A 21,625-nucleotide genomic window follows, 5' to 3' on the forward strand; every position below is an offset into this window, starting at 1 on the left:
CAATGGGCCCAACAAAATGTTTTGAAACATTGGAAGTAATATTGGAAAATCTATTGACATTTCTAAGAGGATTGGGTACCATACTTGAGACTTCCACAGGGGTGTTATCAAAACCACTGCTTCCCTCCACTTGCTAACTAATAAGGTTACTCGCGTGATCATAACAAACGGGAAAAGCATAGGGGTGATGTCCCCTCCAATCCTGCCTGAAAGCATCTATCCCGCCGAATTGGGATCCAGACGCCAACTGAAAAATGTCACCAACTTGGGTATTCCTTCTGTTCAAAAACAGGTCCACATAACAAAGACCCCAAACTTCCATCAACCTCAGGAACACTGACCTGTGGAGACTCCAGTCGCTGGAGTCCCAGTAATTCCTCTAGCACCAATCTGCCTCCACATTCTTCAGACCTGGAATATGTTCCGCCTGAACTGGAATATTCTGACTCAAACAGTAATCCCAAAAAACTCTGGCTAGATCTACTTGATCCCTTGAACATGTGCCTCCTAACTTGTTTACATATCTCACTGCATACATGTTGTCCATTCTCAACAGAACTGAACACCATGCATTGTCCTTTGTAAAGCTCTTTATCCCAAAAGACCCGGCTAGTAATTCCAGACAATTTAAATGCATTTTCCTTTCTTCCACTGTCTAAATACCACCAGTCGATGTCGCACCACAACAAGCTCCCCAACCAGTCAAACACGCATCTGATTCTATGATTGATTCTGATTTACTCCGAAAATTGCTCTCCCATTCCAAGCCTCCATATTTCTAACCACTATTGAAGTTCTAACTTCGCTTCCTCTGAAATATTATTTCCTCTGAATATTTCATACCATGTCTTAAGTGACTGCCCTTCAACCTTTGAATAGTACGATAATTCCAAGGTCCTGCAAAAATGGCTTGAATTGTTGATGACAACAGACCCACAATCCTTGCCAACTTTCTCAAAGAAATCACTTCCATCACCAGAACTCTTCAAATTTCCTTCCTTATCCTCTTGACCTTTTCCATCGACATCTTTAGATGACCTTGAATCGTGTTTATCAAAAACCCTAAGAACTGAGTCTCTTGACTTGGAATTAGGCAAGACTTCTCTCGGTTTACTACAAACCCAAGTTTCTCTACTAGATTTATTGCCAACCTTGTGTGACCCTCTACTCTTTCTCCTGATCCATTATTAAAATGTCCAAATAAATAATCCGATTAATTCCTCACTCCCTCAAGAAGGCCAATACAGGACGGAGCTTTTTGGTGAAACACCATGGGGCAGAGGATAACCCGAAGGGGAGACACACAAACTCCCTTAACTTTCCTTCCCATCTGAACCGTAGAAATCTCTGATGACCCTAACAGATTGGAATAGTCAAGTAAGCATCTTTCAAGTCTAGACGCGTCATCCAAATAGGATACATTACAAAGCAAAAATATACAACGCATGCCTTTACAATGCCGTTCTTGCACCGCAACATCCATTACAACGCATGATTTTACAACGCATGCCATCACAACTCATTTTTAGAAACTACATTTACAACGCATTCCTTTACAATGCATACCATTACAACGCATAATACTTTTAGGGCAACAGTAGGGTAAGTGTTGGATAGCGTAGGGGTAAAAATTACTATTCCCCACTACTTACCTTATAATGCGCTGTAATGGCATGCGTTGTAGTGACATGCATTGTAATGGCTGCGTTGTATTGGCATGCGATGTAAAGGCAGTTGCGTTGTAATGACTGCGCTGTAATGGTTCCTTCCCACGTCATCCAGTCTCCTCATTGTAACACATCTCTCAGCATATGGATTCCTTCCATCTTGAAGTGATGCTATTCCACCCACTCGTTTAACTGTCTCAAATTTATGACTGGTCTCATACCTTTTCCTTTCTTTTCCATCAGAAAAATATTGCTCACAAACCCCATACAGGGATCCAAATTCCTCCACAATAGCACCTTTCTTCACTAATTGTTTCACTTCTGGATCCACTAGTGTTCCGATAGCTTTGAATCAAATCGTATCATATCCGGACAACGGTGTTGAACTGGTTCCTCTACGAAATCTGTGATACCCCATGACTGTCTGAAGAACCCACAGGTCCTCCGTTATAGCACACCAATTCTGATAAATTTGAGCAAGTCTACCGCCCAACTTTACATGGATAACAAAAGGGCCTAGACTTACCTGATCCTCTAGACAGTCTGTTTCCTCTCGAGTTGGCTCTCTGCCTTTGAGGATAAAAGTTTCCAAGTTGGTAACCACTTTGTGTCTGGTACTGGGTCTGAACCTCTTTGAAAAGGAGGTCTTTGTAATCCCTTGTCCACGGCTGGAGAAATGACCTCTATTTCGCACAGCCCCACCACAGAACACAACGTTAAAAGACCTTTTTTTATCTCTTTGTGACTTCTGTAAAGAGCTGAAAGCCACAACATATTTTGACATTTCTTTAATAAATGCCTCTACTACAACATTCCATTGGCCTCCAAGCCACCTTCATTATTAGCAAGTTCAGCTAATTTGGGGTCCACTGAAATGGCTGAGTTTGCATTGCCCAGCAATCAAACCTCTCTTTGTACCCATTCTCTCAAATCCTCTACATCCAAATCTTTTTTGCCCCATAGGCCTGTTGTGCCATATCAAAGATTTTCGTGAGCGGGCCAGTCAGATCCAAGAGCCTTTCTTGGCACATTCTTTATCCTTTATCTAATCCCTTCCTTGGATCTCTACCACCTTTCCCAATGAACGCCATTATGTTTGAGTCAAGATCCGGTGTCATTACAATTTTCTTTGCTAGATTAGGACATGGGCATTCAGATCGAAGTCTCACTCTCACATCTTTAGGGATTTGCTTCCTTAACCACAACTCCACGTATTCTGCCACATGCGTAGCCGGGCTCCATTCTGGCAAAAGAGGATGTTTCAGCATCATTGGGTCAAATATAGACTCCCCAAGTGGGTCCATCACACCACCAAGGCCATCAGCCTTGTCAACTAATTTATTGTCCAGAGACTTCTCCTTTTCCACAATTTCCACCTCAGAATCAAATTCAGAAGAGCAACTGGGCTCTATTTCTGCACTCCCTGAGGATTCATCACAAAGGATAGTAGTATGCCTTCTACTACTTTAAATCCTTGATTCTGAAGTCATCAGACCTCTACCATGGTCCCCTTGTGTGTCATCGACACTACCATGTTTCGTACGATTACGAAATCCTCCATCAACATAGCCAGCCTTTGCTCTCTTGCTCTTAAAACCATCAACCTCTAAATCTTTTCTCTTCCTACTTACTTTTCCTCCCTTTTTCATCACTGGTCAAGGACCCTCACCTGCTGGCCAAAAACGCTCCTCTTTGGTGGAATTACCTTTATTTAGAGATGTCCTCAAATTTCTTTTCCAGTTTTTTAATCAAGATCAGAGGCAAACTTAATTCAGCATATTCCCAAACTTTTCTTCTGGACTCATGTCACCCTGTCTACTGACATTATCTTCTGACATTAGAAATGTAAAAATATATTTATTTCCTTAAACACTTAAATACAACCTTATTTAAATTGGTTCTTAAAAACTCCGCTTTCTAATTTGTCACTAATCAGTTAAATTCTCATGAAAAAATAGCTACAATCAACTCATAAATTTCCTCTCACTAGATCCACAGAAAAACCTGTCAAAAGTACCTCTGATTCTAATTAAACTTGCTACCCAAGATTATTTGCCTTTAAAAACATGCCAGAATTGTATTGTGGGTTTCCTGTCAGTTTACCAATTGGGAAACTGACAGGAGCACTTGTGCACGCGTCAAACTCTGCGTGTGAGCTTGAACGTGATGCTGGTGCACTGGTACATGTCCATCTAGAGGCATGGCTGCCCGACAAGTCGTCCAGCATTGTGACGTGCTGACTCTCCCTCGCACTAAGCAACGGTGAGTCCCCTTGATTTTAAAAATATACTCTACGCAGAAAAATATTAAATTAATTACGCAGGGCGATCCTGATTCAAACGGACGCCCCGCAATAAACTAAAGGCAAAATCCGCGGGGCGCTCCTGACTCACACACGTGCCCCACACTAAATTCAAAGGCAAAACCACTGGGCGCTCTTGATTCAAACGCGCGCCCCGCACCAACAAAAGGCCAAACCTAGCCTAGATAAAATGAACAACGCGACTCATCTTGAAGCGTCTGTTAAGTTTACTCTGACTCCGAGCCGGGTCACCCAAAAGTGCCAGATCTTTACTTGTTTAAGATATTTAATAATAATACTCTCCAAGGCTAATAAATGGAATCCTTGCCATTAATGGTATTACATGAATCTCACTTATACCAACTTGAATCATCACAAGAAAGAAACTTAATGCAAACATTCATTCAACAGTAAAAGCAACGCCTGACAAGACTTATCTGTTTGGGCAGTAGCAAAAAAGAAGGAAGATGGCTGGTGGTTCTGGCCATGCGTTGAGTTCTTAGAACTTTGTTAGTGTTCTTTGTTCTTTAAAGGAGCTGCTGTGGGTGGCGCAGTAAAAGATTTCAATAATTTTAGCCCCCATATACGGACATCTCTACCCAAAATGGGATGGCAAGCGGACTATAAACTAGTGTAATAAAATGTGCTCATGAGTGCTGTCATTCAAGGTATTATTATGTACTTGCACTGTGACTAAAGAACCAGTCACATCTTTGCCTTACTGTTTGATGAGATGTTCTCAGATGGATGTTTTTTTACTCCTACCTACAGCAGTGAAAGTCTTTCAGAAAAAATGCTGTGGTCAAAGAAAGTGAACTACACTCCAGAAAAAAAGCCATTACGCTTTTTTTGTATTAACTGTGAACAATAGCACCCAGAATGCTAATGCCCAAGACTAGTTATCCAGCGATGGAATAACGTTTAGGCAAGCTTGTCCTTTTAAGAGGAAGATTTCTTGTCTGGAAAACCGCTCAAAAAGCTGTGGTCCTGGCCACAAATGAGGGGTTGATGAAATAGAATAGTCTGTAACAATTTTATATTTATAATAGAGCCAGTGTGGTACCATCCTATATCTAGTTACGATCTAACCTAGTATGTAAAGGGGTAGTTTTTCCGTATTAACTTTAGAGTCAGAATGATAATGAATCTGCCTGCTATTTCCTTAGCATTGTTTTAGAATTTCTTAGTTGGGCATACAGTAGGAGTAGTTTCTTTTCTGTAACTCCAGTTCTGTAGTAGGGGTATCTCTGTTATAGTCATAATCTAGTGAATAGTCCCGCCCATGTGCGTGGACCCCGGAGCAATAAAAAATCTCTAAAAGGTGACAAATCATGCAGACCTGCATACACCTTTAAGAGAGAATTTAATTTAAAGACAGATAATGCAGCCTAAACCCACAAGCTACACTGTCCAGTACTTCAACTAGAATTCCACCAACATCCACAAACAGCACTGCCTGTCTAGTTTTTCTCCCCATAGGAAAAAACCCTGCCTCTACCAGCAAAAGCCTCTGGAATGATAGAGAGGAAGGAGTGGACAGACAAGCCCCATAGGCTGCCATTATGTGGCTTAAAACAGGATACTGTGCCTTTAAGAAAACTTTCCAGATTTCCAGAACTTTCCCCAGTATCCCAGAATGCCCAGCAGGTCCCATTTACTTTCAGTTCTTTTTGAAGGCGTAGCACGCCAGACCTGTAGCATTCTACATATGAATAAGTATCTCTCCACCGGGGAGGAGGGCGGGCGCTTATGACTATAACAGATACCCCTACTACAGAACTGGAGTTACAGAAAAGAAACTACTCCTTCTGTAGTAGGGGATCTCTGTGTATAGTCATAATCTAGTGAATAGAATGGCAAGCCCATCCCCACACAACAAAAGCGGTGGAGAACACACAAGACACTACCACTACTGTGCGAACAAATTTCGCAGCGAAGCCTGCCCAACCTGAGCATCTGCCCTGGCATCCGTGTCCAGACAGTAATGCGCAGCAAAGGTATGGACCGACTTCCAAGTGGCCGCCTTGCAGATTTCCGCAATCGGAACATTACGCAGCAAAGCCGTCGTGGCAGCTTTGCCCCTGGTGGAATGAGCCTTAGGTTTACCCCCTAAGGTCTTATTAGCCTTTTGATAACACAATTGTATGCAGGACACAATCCACCGAGAAATGGACTGCTTAGAGGTCGCAAGACCAGTCCTGACTGAGCCATAATTAACAAACAATTGGTCAGACCTACGAATATCCTTGGTCTTATCCAGATAAAATTTCAACACCCTCCGAACATCCAGGGAATGGAGAGACCTTTCCGCTGGCGAAGAGGGATTCTGAAAGAACGTAGGTAAAGTTATGGTCTGGTTGACATGAAAGTCAGAGATAACCTTAGGAAGAAATTTAGGGTGAGTACGCATCACAACCTTAGCAGCATGAAATACAGTATAAGGTTCTTGACAACATAACGCCTGAAGTTCACTCACCCTGCGGGCCGATGTAATGGCCACTAGGAACGCCGCCTTCCAGGATAGGTGCTGCAATGAAGCCTTGTGAATGGGTTCAAAAGGCTCCCTCATCAGTCTGGACAGCACCACATTCAAGTCCCAGGAAGGCGAGGGAAGTCTGACGGGAGGAAACACTTTCTTCAAGCCTTCCAAAAAATCCTTGACCACAGGGATCTGAAGGAAGGAAGTCTGTGAAGGGCATTTCCTGTAAGCAGTCAAAGCAGCCAGATGAACCTTAATGGAATGGAAATTAAGGCCAGACTGCGCCAGATGTAAAAGGTGTGGAAGGATGACCTCTTCCTTACATGTTGTCGGATCAAAGTTCTTGGACTTACACCAGATACAGAACCTCTTCCACTTGTAAGCATAGGATGTCCTAGTGGAAGGTCGCTTAGACTCCTTCAGAATGTCCATACAATCGTCTGGTAGATTCAGATGGCCATATTGCACTATTTCAGGAGCCATGCCGCCAAACTCAAAGACGAGAGGTTGGGGTGCACCATCCGCCCCCCGAACTTCGTGAGAAGGTCCGGCCTGCACGGCAACCGCATGTGAGGAAGGAGAGACCGGTGAAGAAGGTCCGTGAACCACCACTGCCTGGGCCACTCCGGGGCGATCAGGATCATCCGCGCCCTGGACTGGGACAGCTTGATGAGCACCGCCGGAATCCGGGGAATGGGTGGAAAAGCGTACAGAAAGCTGTTCGACCAATCGATCCATAGCGCATTCCCCAGCGTCCCCCGCTGGTAGTACCTGGATGCGAAGTCTCGGCATTTGCTGTTTTCGGCGGTGGCGAACAGATCTACGTCTGGAGTCCCCCACCTTGCAAAGACTTCTCCTAGTACTTCGTCGTTTATGACCCATTCGTGGTTTTCCTGAATCAGCCTGCTCAAGGCGTCCGCCTGAGCATTCTGCACCCCTGGCAGATGCGTGGCCGTAATCGTCAGTCCTCGGGCCAGCAGCCAGTGCCAGATCGCCTGCGCCTCCTGCGACAGAGTGCGCGATCTCGACCCCCCCCTGCTTGTTGAGGTAATACATCGTGGTCGTATTGTCCGTCTGTATCAGCAGCGAGTTGGTCTGGAAGGACGGAAGGAAGGCCTTCAGTGCCAGGAAGACCGATCTGAGTTCCAGGAAATTGATGTGGTACGTCGATTCCAGAGGAGACCACTTTCCTTGAATCTGCAAGTCCCCGGAATGCGCTCCCCAGCCCTGGAGAGAAGCATCCGTCACTACACTCGTAGTGGGAATGTCCTTGTGGAAGGGAACCCCCTTGAGGAGGTTTTCCGCCGAACACCACCACTTCAGAGACTGAAGAGCATGCAGCGACAGTCGTATCTTGTCGTCCCAAGAGCCTGTCCTCTGATCCCACTGATCCTCCAAGCACTCCTGCAGTGGTCTCATGTGTAGCCGTGCGTGAGGAAGATACAGGAGGCCATCGATCCCAGTAGAGAAGACACCTTCCTCACTGTCGTCGATGGAGCAGTCCTGAGGTCCTGAGCCTTCCGAAGGAGTGATAACCGTCTCTCCTCCGAAGGAGACACACTTGCTGACCGCGTATCGATGGAGGCCCCCAGGTACTGTATGCACTGGACCGGAGTCGTGACCGATTTGGACATGTTGACGTGTAACCCCAGCTTGTGTAAGAGAGCGCACGTCCATCGGAAGTGATCTTGTGCTTCCGAGAAGGATGAGGCCTTGATCAGCCAATCGTCCAGATACGGGTAGACAAACACCTTGTTCCTCCGCAGGTGTGCCGCCACCACCGCCATGCACTTCGAGAAGGTCCTGGGAGCAGACTTTAGCCCGAATGGCAGTACTGTGTATTGATAGTGATTGGCTTCGACTTGGAATCGCAGGAACTTCCTGTGCTTCCTCGCTATGGGCACATGGAAGTACGCATCCTGTAGATCTATGGCACAGAGCCAGTCTCCCCGTTGCTGCTGAGGGTAAATCTGGTGCAACGATAGCATGCGAAACTTCTCTCTGCGAATCCATTTGTTTGCCTGTCGCAAATCCATAATGGGCCTGAACTCGTTCTTGTCCTTCTTGCGAACGAGGAAGAACCGAGAGTACAGACCTCTTCCCCTTTGAGACATAGGTACCTCTTCTACCGCCTTTTTTCTCAACAAGATGTCTGCCTCCGCCTGGAGCTCTCTCAGCTGGAATCGAGAGCTGACCGGCGGAATCGCTGGAGGCGGGCTGATAAACCGAAGACTGTATCCATTGCAAACAATATTCAGCACCCACTTGTCCTGAGTAATTTTTCTCCACTCTGCCGGAAAAAATTGAATGCTTCCCCCCACTGGAGTGGGTAACGGTTGAGGGGGAAGTAACCGCTCAGGGCCGACACCCGGCCGGGCCCTTGGTAGTGGTAGTAGCCTGCTGGCCTCCTCTACCCCTTTGGCGCTTCTGGAAGGGCTTGTGGAACTGCTGCTGTTGCTGCTGCTGTCCCGACCCCTGCCCACGCCCTCTGCCCGAAGACCCGAACCGCCTCTGGAACGGGCGCTTCTTATTCTCTGCCTTCTCCAACCCAACGGCCGTCGGGGTTTCCGCCTCCGCCTTCATGCGGGCCATCTCATCGTCCGCATGTTTCCCGAACAGGGTTTCCCCCGAGAAGGGCAGGTTGGCCACTCTTTGCTGCGCCTCTGGCTTGAGGGACGTCAGGCGCAGCCACGAATGCCGCCTCTGATGAACGCCATGACAGGCGTGGGCAGCCAGCAAGGAGACATCCGCCGCTGCGCTGATCACTTGATTAGAAACCAGCATGCCTTCGCGCACTGTCTCCAAGAAGTCCTCCTTCTTGTCCCGGGGCAGCAGGTCCGCATACTGCTGCAGGGACTCCCACAGGGCCCGGTCGTAATGGCCCAACAAAGCCCCTGCACTCGCCGCCTTCATGGTAGTGGCGGCGCTCCCACACACCTTCCTGCCCGCAGAGTCCAGCCAGCGGCTTTCCTTGTCAGGCGGGACCGTCGACGAAGGGGCGGTCGCATGTTGTTTCCTCGCCGCCGTCACGATGACCGAATCCGGCTTCGGGTCCACTCTCAAAAAGGTAGGATCCGACTCCGGGGCCCTATACTTTTTCATGAGCCTGGAGGGAGTGGCCTTCGTCGTCGCGGGAGTGAGGAACAGCTCCAACGCGGGTTCCACCAGTCCTGGTACAAGAGGCAGTAGAGGGCGAGACAGATGTTTCTTATGAAGCGTCTCGAATATCACGGACGTCGTGGGTGTTGGAACCGTCACCGTGATACCCAACTTTGCTGCCCCTCTCAACAGCACCTCTTGGAAAGAGACCAAGTCGTCCACCGGAGACACCCTAGTCCCCGGTGAGTCCGACAGCGTCGGGGAAAAGTCTCTGGTCGAGGAGCGCGTGTGCGACCTGGACCTGTACCTCCTACGGCGTCGTCCTGAGTCAGACGATGACCGTCCACGGCTCCGTGACCTTCTCCTCCTGTGAGAGCGGGAGCGCGACCTCTTCGGCTTCGGCCTGTCCGCCGGTCCAGGCGACCGCGGGCATCGTGGCTTCGGGGTCCCCTGCGGCGGAGTCGGGTACCTTGGAAGGGAAACCAACCGCGGGGGAACCGGCGGCGGTCCCACTGGAGTGCGTGGCAGCGACCGAGGTGGGAGCGGCGGAGGCTGGTGGCGGTGGAGGCGGTGGTGGTGGAGGAGGCAGCGTTGGTGGCGGTGGTGGAGGAGGATTGGGCGGAGGTGGCATCCGAGGAGGCGTATACACCACCGAGTACACCGATTCCGGTGACTCTCTCTTCCTCGACGTCTACCTTCTCCTCGACGTCGACCTTCTCCTCGACGTCGACCTTCTCCTCGACGTCGACCTTCTCCTCGACGTCGACCTTCTCCTCGACGTCGACCTTCTCCTCGACGTCGACCTTCTCCTCGACGTCGACCTTCTCCTCGACGTCGACCTTCTCCTCGACGTCGACCTTCTCCTCGACGTCGACCTTCTCCTCGACGTCGACCTTCTCCTCGACGTCGACCTTCTCCTCGACGTCGACCTTCTCCTCGACGTCGACCTTCTCCTCGACGTCGACCTTCTCCTCGACGTCGACCTTCTCCTCGACGTCGACCTTCTCCTCGACGTCGACCTTCTCCTCGACGTCGACCTTCTCCTCGACGTCGACCTTCTCCTCGACGTCGACCTTCTCCTCGACGTCGACCTTCTCCTCGACGTCGACCTTCTCCTCGACGTCGACCTTCTCCTCGACGTCGACCTTCTCCTCGACGTCGACCTTCTCCTCGACGTCGACCTTCTCCTCGACGTCGACCTTCTCCTCGACGTCGACCTTCTCCTCGACGTCGACCTTCTCCTCGACGTCGACCTTCTCCTCGACGTCGACCTTCTCCTCGACGTCGACCTTCTCCTCGACGTCGACCTTCTCCTCGACGTCGACCTTCTCCTCGACGTCGACCTTCTCCTCGACGTCATCAACGGCGATCCTTCGACGGCGAGCGCCGATGCCGGGTCCGATCTCGACGCCGACTGCTGGACGGCGCCGAAGACGGCGTCGCCGATGTAGTCGACGGCGGCCTATTCAGGTCCCTCAACGTCGATCGTCGACGCCGCTTCTCCCCAGAGCCCTGGGGAGACGGCGAACAGACGGTGGTCATCCTCCTCGACGTCGCCGGGGATTGGGAGCGCTTACTGGTCTTCCTGCCCCTGGGGAGCCCCCCAGAGGCCTCAGTATGGGCCAAATCAGCCTCTCCAGACCCACCTGGTGCCTTCAGTCTTCTCTCCTCCAGAACTTGAAGCCTGATTTTCATTCTGTCCCTCAGGGTCCTGGCTGAGAACGAGTGGCAGATGGTACAGCCTTCAGGCACGTGGGACTGGGGAAGGCAACCTATACACAACTCGTGTGGATCAGTTTTAGCCTTCTTTCTACCACATTCCGGGCACTTGTCGAACAAGCCAGGCATGTTGACAGTACCAGCTACTAAGCACTTGAAAAAGTGACAAAAAATTGACAATCTCAAAAAAAAAAACCTTGAAAAGGGGAGAGCTCAATGCTCCAGGGTCCTGCTAGCAGGAGCCGGAAAAAAGAACTGAAAGTAAATGGGACCTGCTGGGCATTCTGGGATACTGGGGAAAGTTCTGGAAATCTGGAAAGTTTTCTTAAAGGCACAGTATCCTGTTTTAAGCCACATAATGGCAGCCTATGGGGCTTGTCTGTCCACTCCTTCCTCTCTATCATTCCAGAGGCTTTTGCTGGTAGAGGCAGGGTTTTTTCCTATGGGGAGAAAATCTAGACAGGCAGTGCTGTTTGTGGATGTTGGTGGAATTCTAGTTGAAGTACTGGACAGTGTAGCCTGTGGGTTTAGGCTGCATTATCTGTCTTTAAATTAAATTCTCTCTTAAAGGTGTATGCAGGTCTGCATGATTTGTCACCTTTTAGAGATTATTTTTTATTGCTCCGGGGTCCACGCACATGGGCGGGACTATTCACTAGATTATGACTATACACAGAGATCCCCTACTACAGAAGCTTAGTTACAACTTTTGAATATTGTTTCAAAACAAGGTTTGCTAGAAGTGAAATATAAAGAAAGAATTACGTGATAAAATTCATATTGTCTAAAGCGGCTTAGACTTTGACCTACTGCTCCCCATCACACACTGTAGTCTTCAGAGCCTATATAGGTGTGGGCTTTATGGTTGCTGAGCCAGATTTTCCTTTGTTTCAGAGGTTGCCAATGTGACGACTGCAGTGGACATTTACTCCTTTGGAATGTGTGCTCTGGAGGTGAGCTGGCTGCATATACTATGAGTTGTGAACCCTATGATTTTGGGTGGGGGATGGATCAGCACTGGGCGAAGGAGGACGTGATTAGGCCAAACCTCTCCAGCATGATGTTTTTGTCATTGTGTCCTACCAGATGGCTGTGCTGGAGATTCAGGGAAATGGAGAATCTTCGTATGTACCTCAAGAGGCAATCAACAATGCAATTCAGTCACTAGAAGATATCTTGCAAAGAGTGAGTATGAGACCAGGAGCTTTTTTTTACATAGATGCACATTGCTTAAAGTCACCTGGAAAGACTGAACACTAGAGAGAAAGTGTATTCGCTCGGGAGTATAGCTCAGGCTAGGGGTTTAATAACGGAGGTACATGAATCTCCTTTGTTTTAGTTTTAACAGACACTTGTGGTGAGCATATGTATAATCCATGTTAACTGTTTGAGCACACACTCTATATTTGGCCCTGTTCATACTTTGACATTTCCATGCAGTCAATATCTCTTTCCCTTGAGCCCACAGGAATCGAACTCTGGCTGTGGCCAGTAGATTATATGCAAGTGACCAGACTTTGTGCTCAGCAGCATTTCCTGTTGAGACTTTTGGGATGAATTTTTGGCTTGCCCAACAGGCTATTTGAAAAGTACTTGTACTCACAAACTCCTAAACGTGAGCCTGCAGTATGGCTGTTTGCCATGCCCAGGTAATAAAATCATCGCAATGTAATTGAGGATGCAGCAGCCTTCTTTTATTTTTGAGTCATAGCCAAACTAAAATGTTATTTTGATATTTTGGTATGGACATTATACTTTTGGCAATGCAGTAAAATGTGTAATGTCAGAAGGTTAACAAAAAGCTAGGGTCACAAGATATGGGGTATGCATGTTAGAGAAGCTTAATTTTGTTAATTTAACTTTTCGTTTGTGACATGGCTGAATAATTTTCTGCATCATAGTTGGAGGACACCTTGGCTTGATCTGCTGAATGTGTTATCCCAGTACAACTGGAGTATGATGCCTTGTCTTTCAAATGACCAATAAAGTTGGTTTACATAAAGAAAACCGCATTACAACTGGTATAGATGGTTTTGATATGGCTTTTTAAATACATTATTGTAATACTTGCGAAATTGATGCATCTTTGTGGATGCAATTTATCCCCTGAAATTGGAGCACACATCATACTAGGTCATAAAATCGAGACAGGAGTTCTGTTGTGCCATAGAACTTGGGTGTTTGCCATACTGAATGGGAATGAAGTAAAAACCAAACAAAAAGAAAACCGGAGAAGTGCTCTAGCCTACATAATCTCAAAAGGCTGATAAACTCCTTATTTAGTATTTATGAAGTACCTCAACGTACTTTTGTTTGTTTATGGTATAGTTTGCATAAAGACATGTGCATCACAAAAGTAGTTACCTGTTATTGGCACAAATTATTACTAGAATCAGAGATGTGGTAAAATGTGGCATTTCAACAGTGTAGTCTAAAAAAAGATGTAATTAAACTTGTGTGGCAACCTCTGCAGACCCTCTTCTGCACTTGGGGGAACCAGTCCCTAGAGTACCATGAGCTTATTTGGTTGGTGGAGTGATAAACATCAAACAAGCTTACAGTAATGTGTGGATGCTTGCTTTTCAGGAGCTTATTCAGAAGTGTTTGGAAACTGATCCCAACAAACGCCCAACAGCCCGAGAGCTGCTCTTCCATCAAGCCTTGTTTGAAGTGCCCTCACTAAAGTTATTAGCAGCCCACTGCATTGTGGGTCATCCGCGTGAGTAGACTGGCAGTGGGTGAACCCTGTCCGCTTTAGAGTCTTCATATTACCAGTAATCTGTTGGGACTTTCTACAGCAGAATTTGGATATGTGAAGTAATTTAATATTGTGGCTGCAAAGATCTGTTGTCTAGGTTTCTGTTCTTGGTCGAGGATGGGTTGCCAGTCTGAAGAATCGGGTTTGAGTTTTGAGTGGTTACAATTGACAAAGGTGTTGTGAATCCTGTGTCTAAAGTGTGTAGCATAGTCACATTAGCAAAGATTTTCTGAGGCACCAGCTATTTTGAGACCCTCTTTCTTTGTTTAGATATGATCGCAGAAAATGCCTTAGAAGAAATGACCAAAAACTTGGATATGAGTGCGGTCCTGGCAGAAATTGTGCATCCTGGCAGGGAAGGAGTGCGCATGATGTAAGTGTTTGCTTTCTTATTTTATTTTTGTGGGGAGGGGGCGGTGGGGCAATGGGGGATCATCTGGGAGATTGGCTTGTGTATTATGACTTTATGTGCATTAGATTGATAGTTAATGCTTCCCAGCTTCACTGTACTCAGTTTGGCTTTTCAACAGATTTCAATGACAAATTTCACCAGCAGGATACATCAAAGTATGGTAGAGCAGTTCTTTCCATCAAACTGCCATCGTGCCAGTTGATTATTTCTGTACCTGCTGCATTAAGTGCTCTAAATCTGTTGTAAGGTATTAATATTGGCATGAAGTAAAGCGAACGAAATGTGCATCTCTCTCGCAAGGAGTTGAAGCTAGTGTTTAATGTTCTGCTCTCCTCTGTGGCATCTGTTTTGGAATAGTTAGATTGTAGGCCTTTGTAGGCCCTCTAGTGTGCTCTTGTTGCCCATGTCAAGTTTTGGTAGGATTGGCAGACATCTCTAAAGTCAATTGGACACCATGTTTCTTGCCCTGAGCTTCCCTTTTAAACATCATTGCGATTGTGTGTCTACCTTTGTGGTCCTATTTCTGCACACCAAGAATTAGAAGCTTAGTTAAGTCCTGACCATTGCAATTGTTGAGTTGTCTATGAGATCTTTTCGACAAGCTATATTAGGCATTCGTAAGTAATGGTTTTGAGGTCCTTGTTCACTGGGTATGTAGGATGCTTGCTTGAGGGTTACCCATTTACCAGGATGTGGGAACTAGTGTGTGTCCATAATGTGGTTTTCTGTGTATAAGTGAGATGAAGAGTACTTGTGTAATTTAAAGCTGCCTTTTGAGTGTTGTACACAAGTTGTATAATATGCAAAGTCTTCACAAAATATAGCACAGTTAGTGGGCTGCAAACGTAAGTGAACAGTGAATATTTTCCAGCCATAAATACCAGAGTTGGGTGTTAAGAGGGGGATAAGTAAGGCTTCATATTGGAAGCCCCAGCATGAAATTAGAGCTTTTTGTAGTGCTGTGGGTGTTTCTGAAAAGTACGTTTTTCATGCAGTGCATTTCTCCATAAAAAGTTTCTTTTTTATGATGTTGACCTTTTTCTGTCATCATTAGGGACAGGATCTCTTTCCGTCCCAGTCCCTTTGTTATTGCACATGTAGGTCTTCCTCCACTAGTGCCAGGATGTAGTTTACCTCTAAAGGCCACGGTCTCTTTGTAGTCCCCTCATCTGCATTAATAGCATCCTGGTCTTTTATTGTCTCCAATTTCCTCTCGATCAATGTCTGCCAATGAGTTCCAAGGCCCTCCCACACCCAGATACCACATCCTCCCCATCTCTGGTCATCTCCTATCATAGCTAAGGTTTGGTTTCCATGATCTCTCAATTTGGTGCTTGGTCACTTTACTGTTTCCATTAGTACTGGGGTCTTTGCCGTTCATTAGTTTCATTGTACTTTCCTACTCTTCTCTCCATGGATGTCAGGGTCTCTGCTCATCCATATCCTATTAGAACCGTGGTCCTCCACCCCAGCTCTGTTAGGGGGCAGACTCTCTCATTCTTGTCCATTAAGACTGAGATCTTTCTCACCTGTTTATTATATATTAGTCCGTTTCTCTCCTCCATCCTCTCGTTACAAAAAGGGTGTAAAGACTACGGTGCTCATTGTTAATGAGCGCACCCTCTAAAGACTATCAAGTTTGAGATTTTTCCGAAATGTGTTCTTATGAAAAAATAATGACCCATTCAAAACTTCATTGCAGCACACTAAGGACTACATTGCTATCTAAGTGTGTATGCAATGGAGGTAACACGGCCTGATGGACATCACATAAAGATTTGAGTGCCCTGTGCGTTTGAAAAGTCTAGAGGCTTCCAGTCACAGACTGTCTTTGTTGGGCAGTTGTCTGCTGGCTCTTTTCAGGCTTGTAAGAATTGGAGCTTGGAAGACTGCATTATTTAATCTGTTTTCCAGTTTTATCTGTCCGGAATACATTTTTCATCTTTGTTCAACCTTTTTCCATCTCCAAGAAGAATTTTTGCCAGGTGCTTTCCGCAGCAGGACAGTCCTTCCTCCAGTCAACTCGAGATCTGAGAGCCCCTTTATACCTAGAAAATTACCTCTGGATAGGATGCAGTTGGTAGCAAATGGACTATCAGGTTCCCTTGTTCCTGATGACCATTTCCAGTGAAGTGTGTCATCTGGCTATCCCAAGATGAATTATTCTCTCTGCTTCAAATATTGCAGAACCCCTCTCTCGCCTTCCAAAGATTCCTAATCCAATCCAGAGTGTCTACCAAGGGAGCTGCATCCGTCGAGAAACTGGTTTCACAACTGGTTTTCAGATCCTTACCCATTTGCCCTTCAAAGGCGCTTCTCTTTTGAAGCTCGCTTTTTGGGCCAGCTCCTGTGGCTTCCTACATTAGGCAGCCAACACCTCTCCAGTACAGACTTCTATTGTCTCCTTTCCTAGGAGTTGTTGGCATGTCTTCCCAAATGGGCAGAAGCTGTCTTGGGGACAGGCACTTTGTGCAACCATTCAAGGTACAGCAGACTAAAGGCAACAAAGTGCCAACTTCGTTAAAGTGGTACACCACAACCTGTTAAATTAATTTTGATTAGAGAATCTAGTTAGACTCAATGTACCAAATAATTTGATACCTGGAGGCATCAACTTTGGTCGCAATGTTAAGGAGTTAACACAGGTGAGGAAGGTGTAACCTTGTACTCTCCAATGGGGCGACTAAGTCTTTCTACGGTAAAAACCGTTTTGTCATTCAGAAAATATTCCTCCAAAGCGAGCAGTTTTATAATGTTTAAATTAATGGCTCTTAAGAACACATGTATTGACATCCTCTCTCCCCAAAAACTGGTCTTTGTTTCATGTGGAAATGCTGGGCTGTGTGCATAATTTTTCTGATAGTGATTTTTGTTTATATATATATTTTGTTTTATCTTTCACAGCTTTTCTCAGTCCCCTGCTCTGGAGCTGGACAAGTTTCTTGAAGATGTGAGGTAAGAGTAAAGTTTACATACAGGTTTGAAAGCTGTGTACTGGCTTTATAGAAATGCAATCTTTCAGTCTTCTTTTTGAGTAAATCACGCTGGTTATGGTTTTGTCACTGATAATTGTAATCTAATGATTAAAACACGCTAACAATTTTAAACAACTACCATTACGCCTGCTTGTAGGAAAGTGGGTTTCTGTTGTAGTAACCCCCGCTTTTTCCCAGACTACTGATGCATTATGACTTGATGTGCCCTGGGTTCCTGCCAATCAGGTTCCCAGGGCCTGTGTTCTTTACCCAAAACGAACCCAATTGGCATCTCTGGCCACAGGTCAGCCCCTGGTAAATGGTACCACAGGTACCCAGGGCACTGTGATCAGGGAAGACCTCTTTAGAGGCCCTGTACCTATATAGATATGTTCGAGGCATATGAGCTGCAGATCACACACTAAGGATAAGATCGCTACCTGGTGTTGAGCTCGGATGATTGCAGGTTGTTGTTGTCTTCGGAAGAAGTCTTTGGTCACGAGATAGGTGACTCCTCCTCTGGACAACCGTGCGCATGGGCATCCACTCCATCCTCGGATTGTTTTTTTCCGCCATTGGGTTCGGATGACCTTTTTTCCGCTCCAGCAGAAAACTTCATAGCAATCACAACTCCTCTCAAAATTTATAACAACGTCGAAATCCCATCGGACCGGCTCCGTACACGGCTGATGGAAAGGACATGCTTTAAAAATGCCCACAATGCGGAGCAAAGTTCCCCCACAGTGATCACCACGAGGTCTGTAATTTGTGCCTCTCACCAGACCACAACGAATCGAGCTGTCCAGCCTGCGCCGCGTTCCGTTCGAAGAAAACGATACGGGACCGAAGAGCTCGACGCCATATCATGGCCAAACCGGTACCGGAACCAGAAGACATCTTTGCACAGGATGTCCCTGACGACGATTCAGAAGACATCCTGATCGTGTCCGAGGCCGACGATTCTGATCCGGGGCAGTCCGTGAGTACCAGCTCCCCTACCCCAAACCCACCAAAAAAGACATTGGTCAAGACTCTGCCAGCTGGGCCCAGTCGCGATCCAAAATCATCTTCAGAAGCCCCGCCCCCAGGCCCGACTCCGAAGACATCTAAGCCTGCAGGTGGCTCGGGCTCGAGCAAACCTCATATTATTGTGCCTACAATACCTTCGGCACCGAAGCAGGCTCCGAGGCCGAAATCTCCATCGGCACCGAAACGTCACTCTGCACCGACGTCTCCACCGGCACCGAAACGTTCTTCGGCACCGAGGTCCCCACCGGCACCGAAAGGTCCTTCGGCACCGAAAGGTTCTTCGGCACCGAAAACTCCATCGGACCCGAAAAGTTTGTCGGCACCTAAAACATCCTCGGTGCCAAAAAAAGTCCACAAAGAACCTGCCGATCTCACAAAATCCAGATCGGAACCCAAAAAGTCAGCGCCAAAGCCACCTTCGGACACTGATTAACTTTTTCGGCCAGATCCAACGCAAAAACTGATTTACATCAATCCTAAAACAGGACATGCCATATAAGAAAAGGAAGCTGGACACACCACCTCCTCCAGCTCCTCCAAAGAAGGACTGTACCACCTCACCCATACGTCCTTCCTCTCCTGTCTTACCTCCTATCCCATCCCCCCACCCCCACCGCCTTCTCCTTTACCATCTCCTTCTCACACACCATCTCCACAGGATGATGATTATTTAGGGGGAGGGGGAGACCCGGATTTCCTTAATGATCCCACTGATCCTAATGATCCCTTTACACTCCCGGAGACGGCACCCATAGACGACTGGTCTTGCCCTATGCCTGACATGCCTGATCCCACTCCATACCCCTCAAAACCCTCCCCGCCTGATGACCATTTGGGGTTTGGTCAGCTTATAAACAGGGCGGCACTGTTCCATGGCGTCACCATGCACACAGACACACCTGAGGAAGATTTTCTCCTCGACACCTTTGAGCAGTCGCAAAAAAGCGTTCACATTCTACCCATGATTAAGGGAGTGATAAAGCATGCCACTGAGGTTTTTAAAGACACTGTTCGGGCCAAGGTTCTTAACCCCCGGAATGCAGACCGGCACCACAGGATCCTGCGTACATCAAAGCGCAACTCCCCTTAGACTCTTTAGTCGTGTCAAATGCCAGAAAGCGGGCAAACTCCCAAACAACCGGAGACACACCGCCCCCAGACAAAGAGTCTCAACTCTTAGAAGCTTCCGGCAAAAGAGTTGCCGCACAAGCTGCTAACCACTGGCGTATTGCCAATACACAAGCCCTATTGGCTCGCTATGATAGGACTCATTACGATCAACTGGAGGACCTCTTGCAACACCTGCCTGATCAATACAAATCACAGGCCAATGACCTTATCCAAGAGGGCAAACTAATATCAAATGCCTCCATCAAATGCGCATTAGACGCAACGGACACCACCTCTAGGACAGTCAACACAAGCGTGCTACTTAGACGACACGCATGGCTCCACATTTCCGGCTTTAAGCCGGAAGTACAAACCACCATTCTTGCTCAACCCTTTAATCAGGAGCAACTATTCGGACCCGCAGTAGACACTGAATTAGAAAAAATGAAGAAAGATAATGAGACTGCCAAATCAATGGGAGCATTACAGTCTCCTCAAGCCAGAGGCTCCTTTCGTCGCTCATTTTATAGAGGGCCCTCCAAAAATGTGGGAACAGACACCTCTTCCACCTTCAAAACATCAGGTCAAACATCCCCTAACAGAGGATATTTTAGAGGAGGTTACAGAGGAAATAAAACCAAAGGCCGAGGACGGGGCAACAACAACACCCGCACCTCTACAGCCACTAAACAGTGACTTAGCACCACTCCCCCCAGACCATTCCACTCCGGCCGGGGGAAGACTTCAACAGTTCCTACCTGTCTGGAATTCCATCACAACAGACAGGTGGGTAAGACAAATTATCCAGTCTGGCTACTGCCTCGAACTCATAAACACCCCCCCCCAAACATACCACCCAAACACCGTCCCATGTCGTCTCACCACCTCACGCTCCTCAAACAGGAAATTCAGTCTTTGCTTCAGAAACACGCAATAGAACCAGTTCCACTCCAACATCAGGGCACAGGAGTATATTCTCTATACTTCCTCATTCCCAAAAAGGACAAGACCTTAAGACCCATACTGGACCTCAGACTACTAAACCAGTATATACAATCAGACCACTTTCACATGATCACTCTCCAGCAGGTCCTTCCATTACTTCAACAAGGCGACTTCCTTGCCACTTTGGACCTCAAGGGCGCATATTTTCACATCCCCATGTATCCTGCGCACAGGAAGTATCTACGATTCGTGGTAGACGGTCAGCACTATCAGTTTACAGTTCTCCCATTCGGTGTAACAACCGCACCCAGGGTATTCACCAAATGCTTAGCAGTAGTGGCGGTGCATCTCAGGAGACGACAAATCCATGTCTTCCCCTATCTATACAATTGGCTCATAAAAGCCAATACTCTCGACAAATGCGTTCTCCACACTCACCGCACTATTCAAACCCTACACGGCCTAGGATTTACAATCAACTATCCCAAATCTCAACTACAACCCTCGCACGTACACCAATACCTGGGAGCCACCATAGATACATACAAGGCCATAGCTTACCTCAGCACAGCCAGGATAGCCAACATACAAAATCTCATCAAAAAAATTCAAACACAACACTCTCTTCCAGTAAGAGTGTTTATGCAACTCTTAGGCATGATGGCATCATGCATCTCCATAGTACCCCATGCACGCCTTCAAATGCGTCCCCTACAGGAATGTCTAGCACAACAGTGGAACCAGGCCCACGGACAACTTACCGATCTGGTGTTGGTGGACAGCCGCTCACTTCGTTCACTGAAGTGTTGGAACACCATCAACCTGTCCAAAGGGCGGCCGTTCTTAGAGCCTCTTCCACAGATTGTGCTGACGATCGACGCATCTCTTACAGGATGGGGAGCCCACCTCCTTCAACACACCACTCGGGCAGGTGGACTACTCAACAGAAACAGCTCCACATCAATCACCTAGAACTTCTAGCGATGTTCCTAGCACTGAAGTCCTTCCAAGTGCACCTAAAAAACAAAACTGTCCTCATCCGCACGGACAACATGACCACAATGTATTACATACAGAAGCAGGGGGGGGGACATTCTCTACAACTGTCCCAACTTGCACAACAAATCTGG

General features: G+C 47.1%; 1 protein-coding gene across 1 annotated transcript in view; it reads left to right on the forward strand.

Moving 5' to 3' along the window:
- NRBP1 (nuclear receptor binding protein 1) overlaps window positions 1-21,625 on the forward strand; it is a 435,736-nt gene that overhangs the window by 227,469 nt on the left and 186,642 nt on the right. Inside the window, exons 8-12 of the mRNA XM_085613305.1 lie at window positions 12,161-12,219; window positions 12,353-12,451; window positions 13,853-13,985; window positions 14,295-14,397; window positions 17,341-17,391. Of these exons, the coding sequence (XP_085469431.1) occupies window positions 12,161-12,219; window positions 12,353-12,451; window positions 13,853-13,985; window positions 14,295-14,397; window positions 17,341-17,391 (445 nt within the window). The remainder of the gene's footprint in view (window positions 1-12,160; window positions 12,220-12,352; window positions 12,452-13,852; window positions 13,986-14,294; window positions 14,398-17,340; window positions 17,392-21,625) is intronic.

Source organism: Triturus cristatus, chromosome 6 (genome assembly GCF_964204655.1).
Source record: "Triturus cristatus chromosome 6, aTriCri1.1, whole genome shotgun sequence".
Taxonomy (NCBI): Eukaryota; Metazoa; Chordata; class Amphibia; order Caudata; family Salamandridae; genus Triturus; species Triturus cristatus.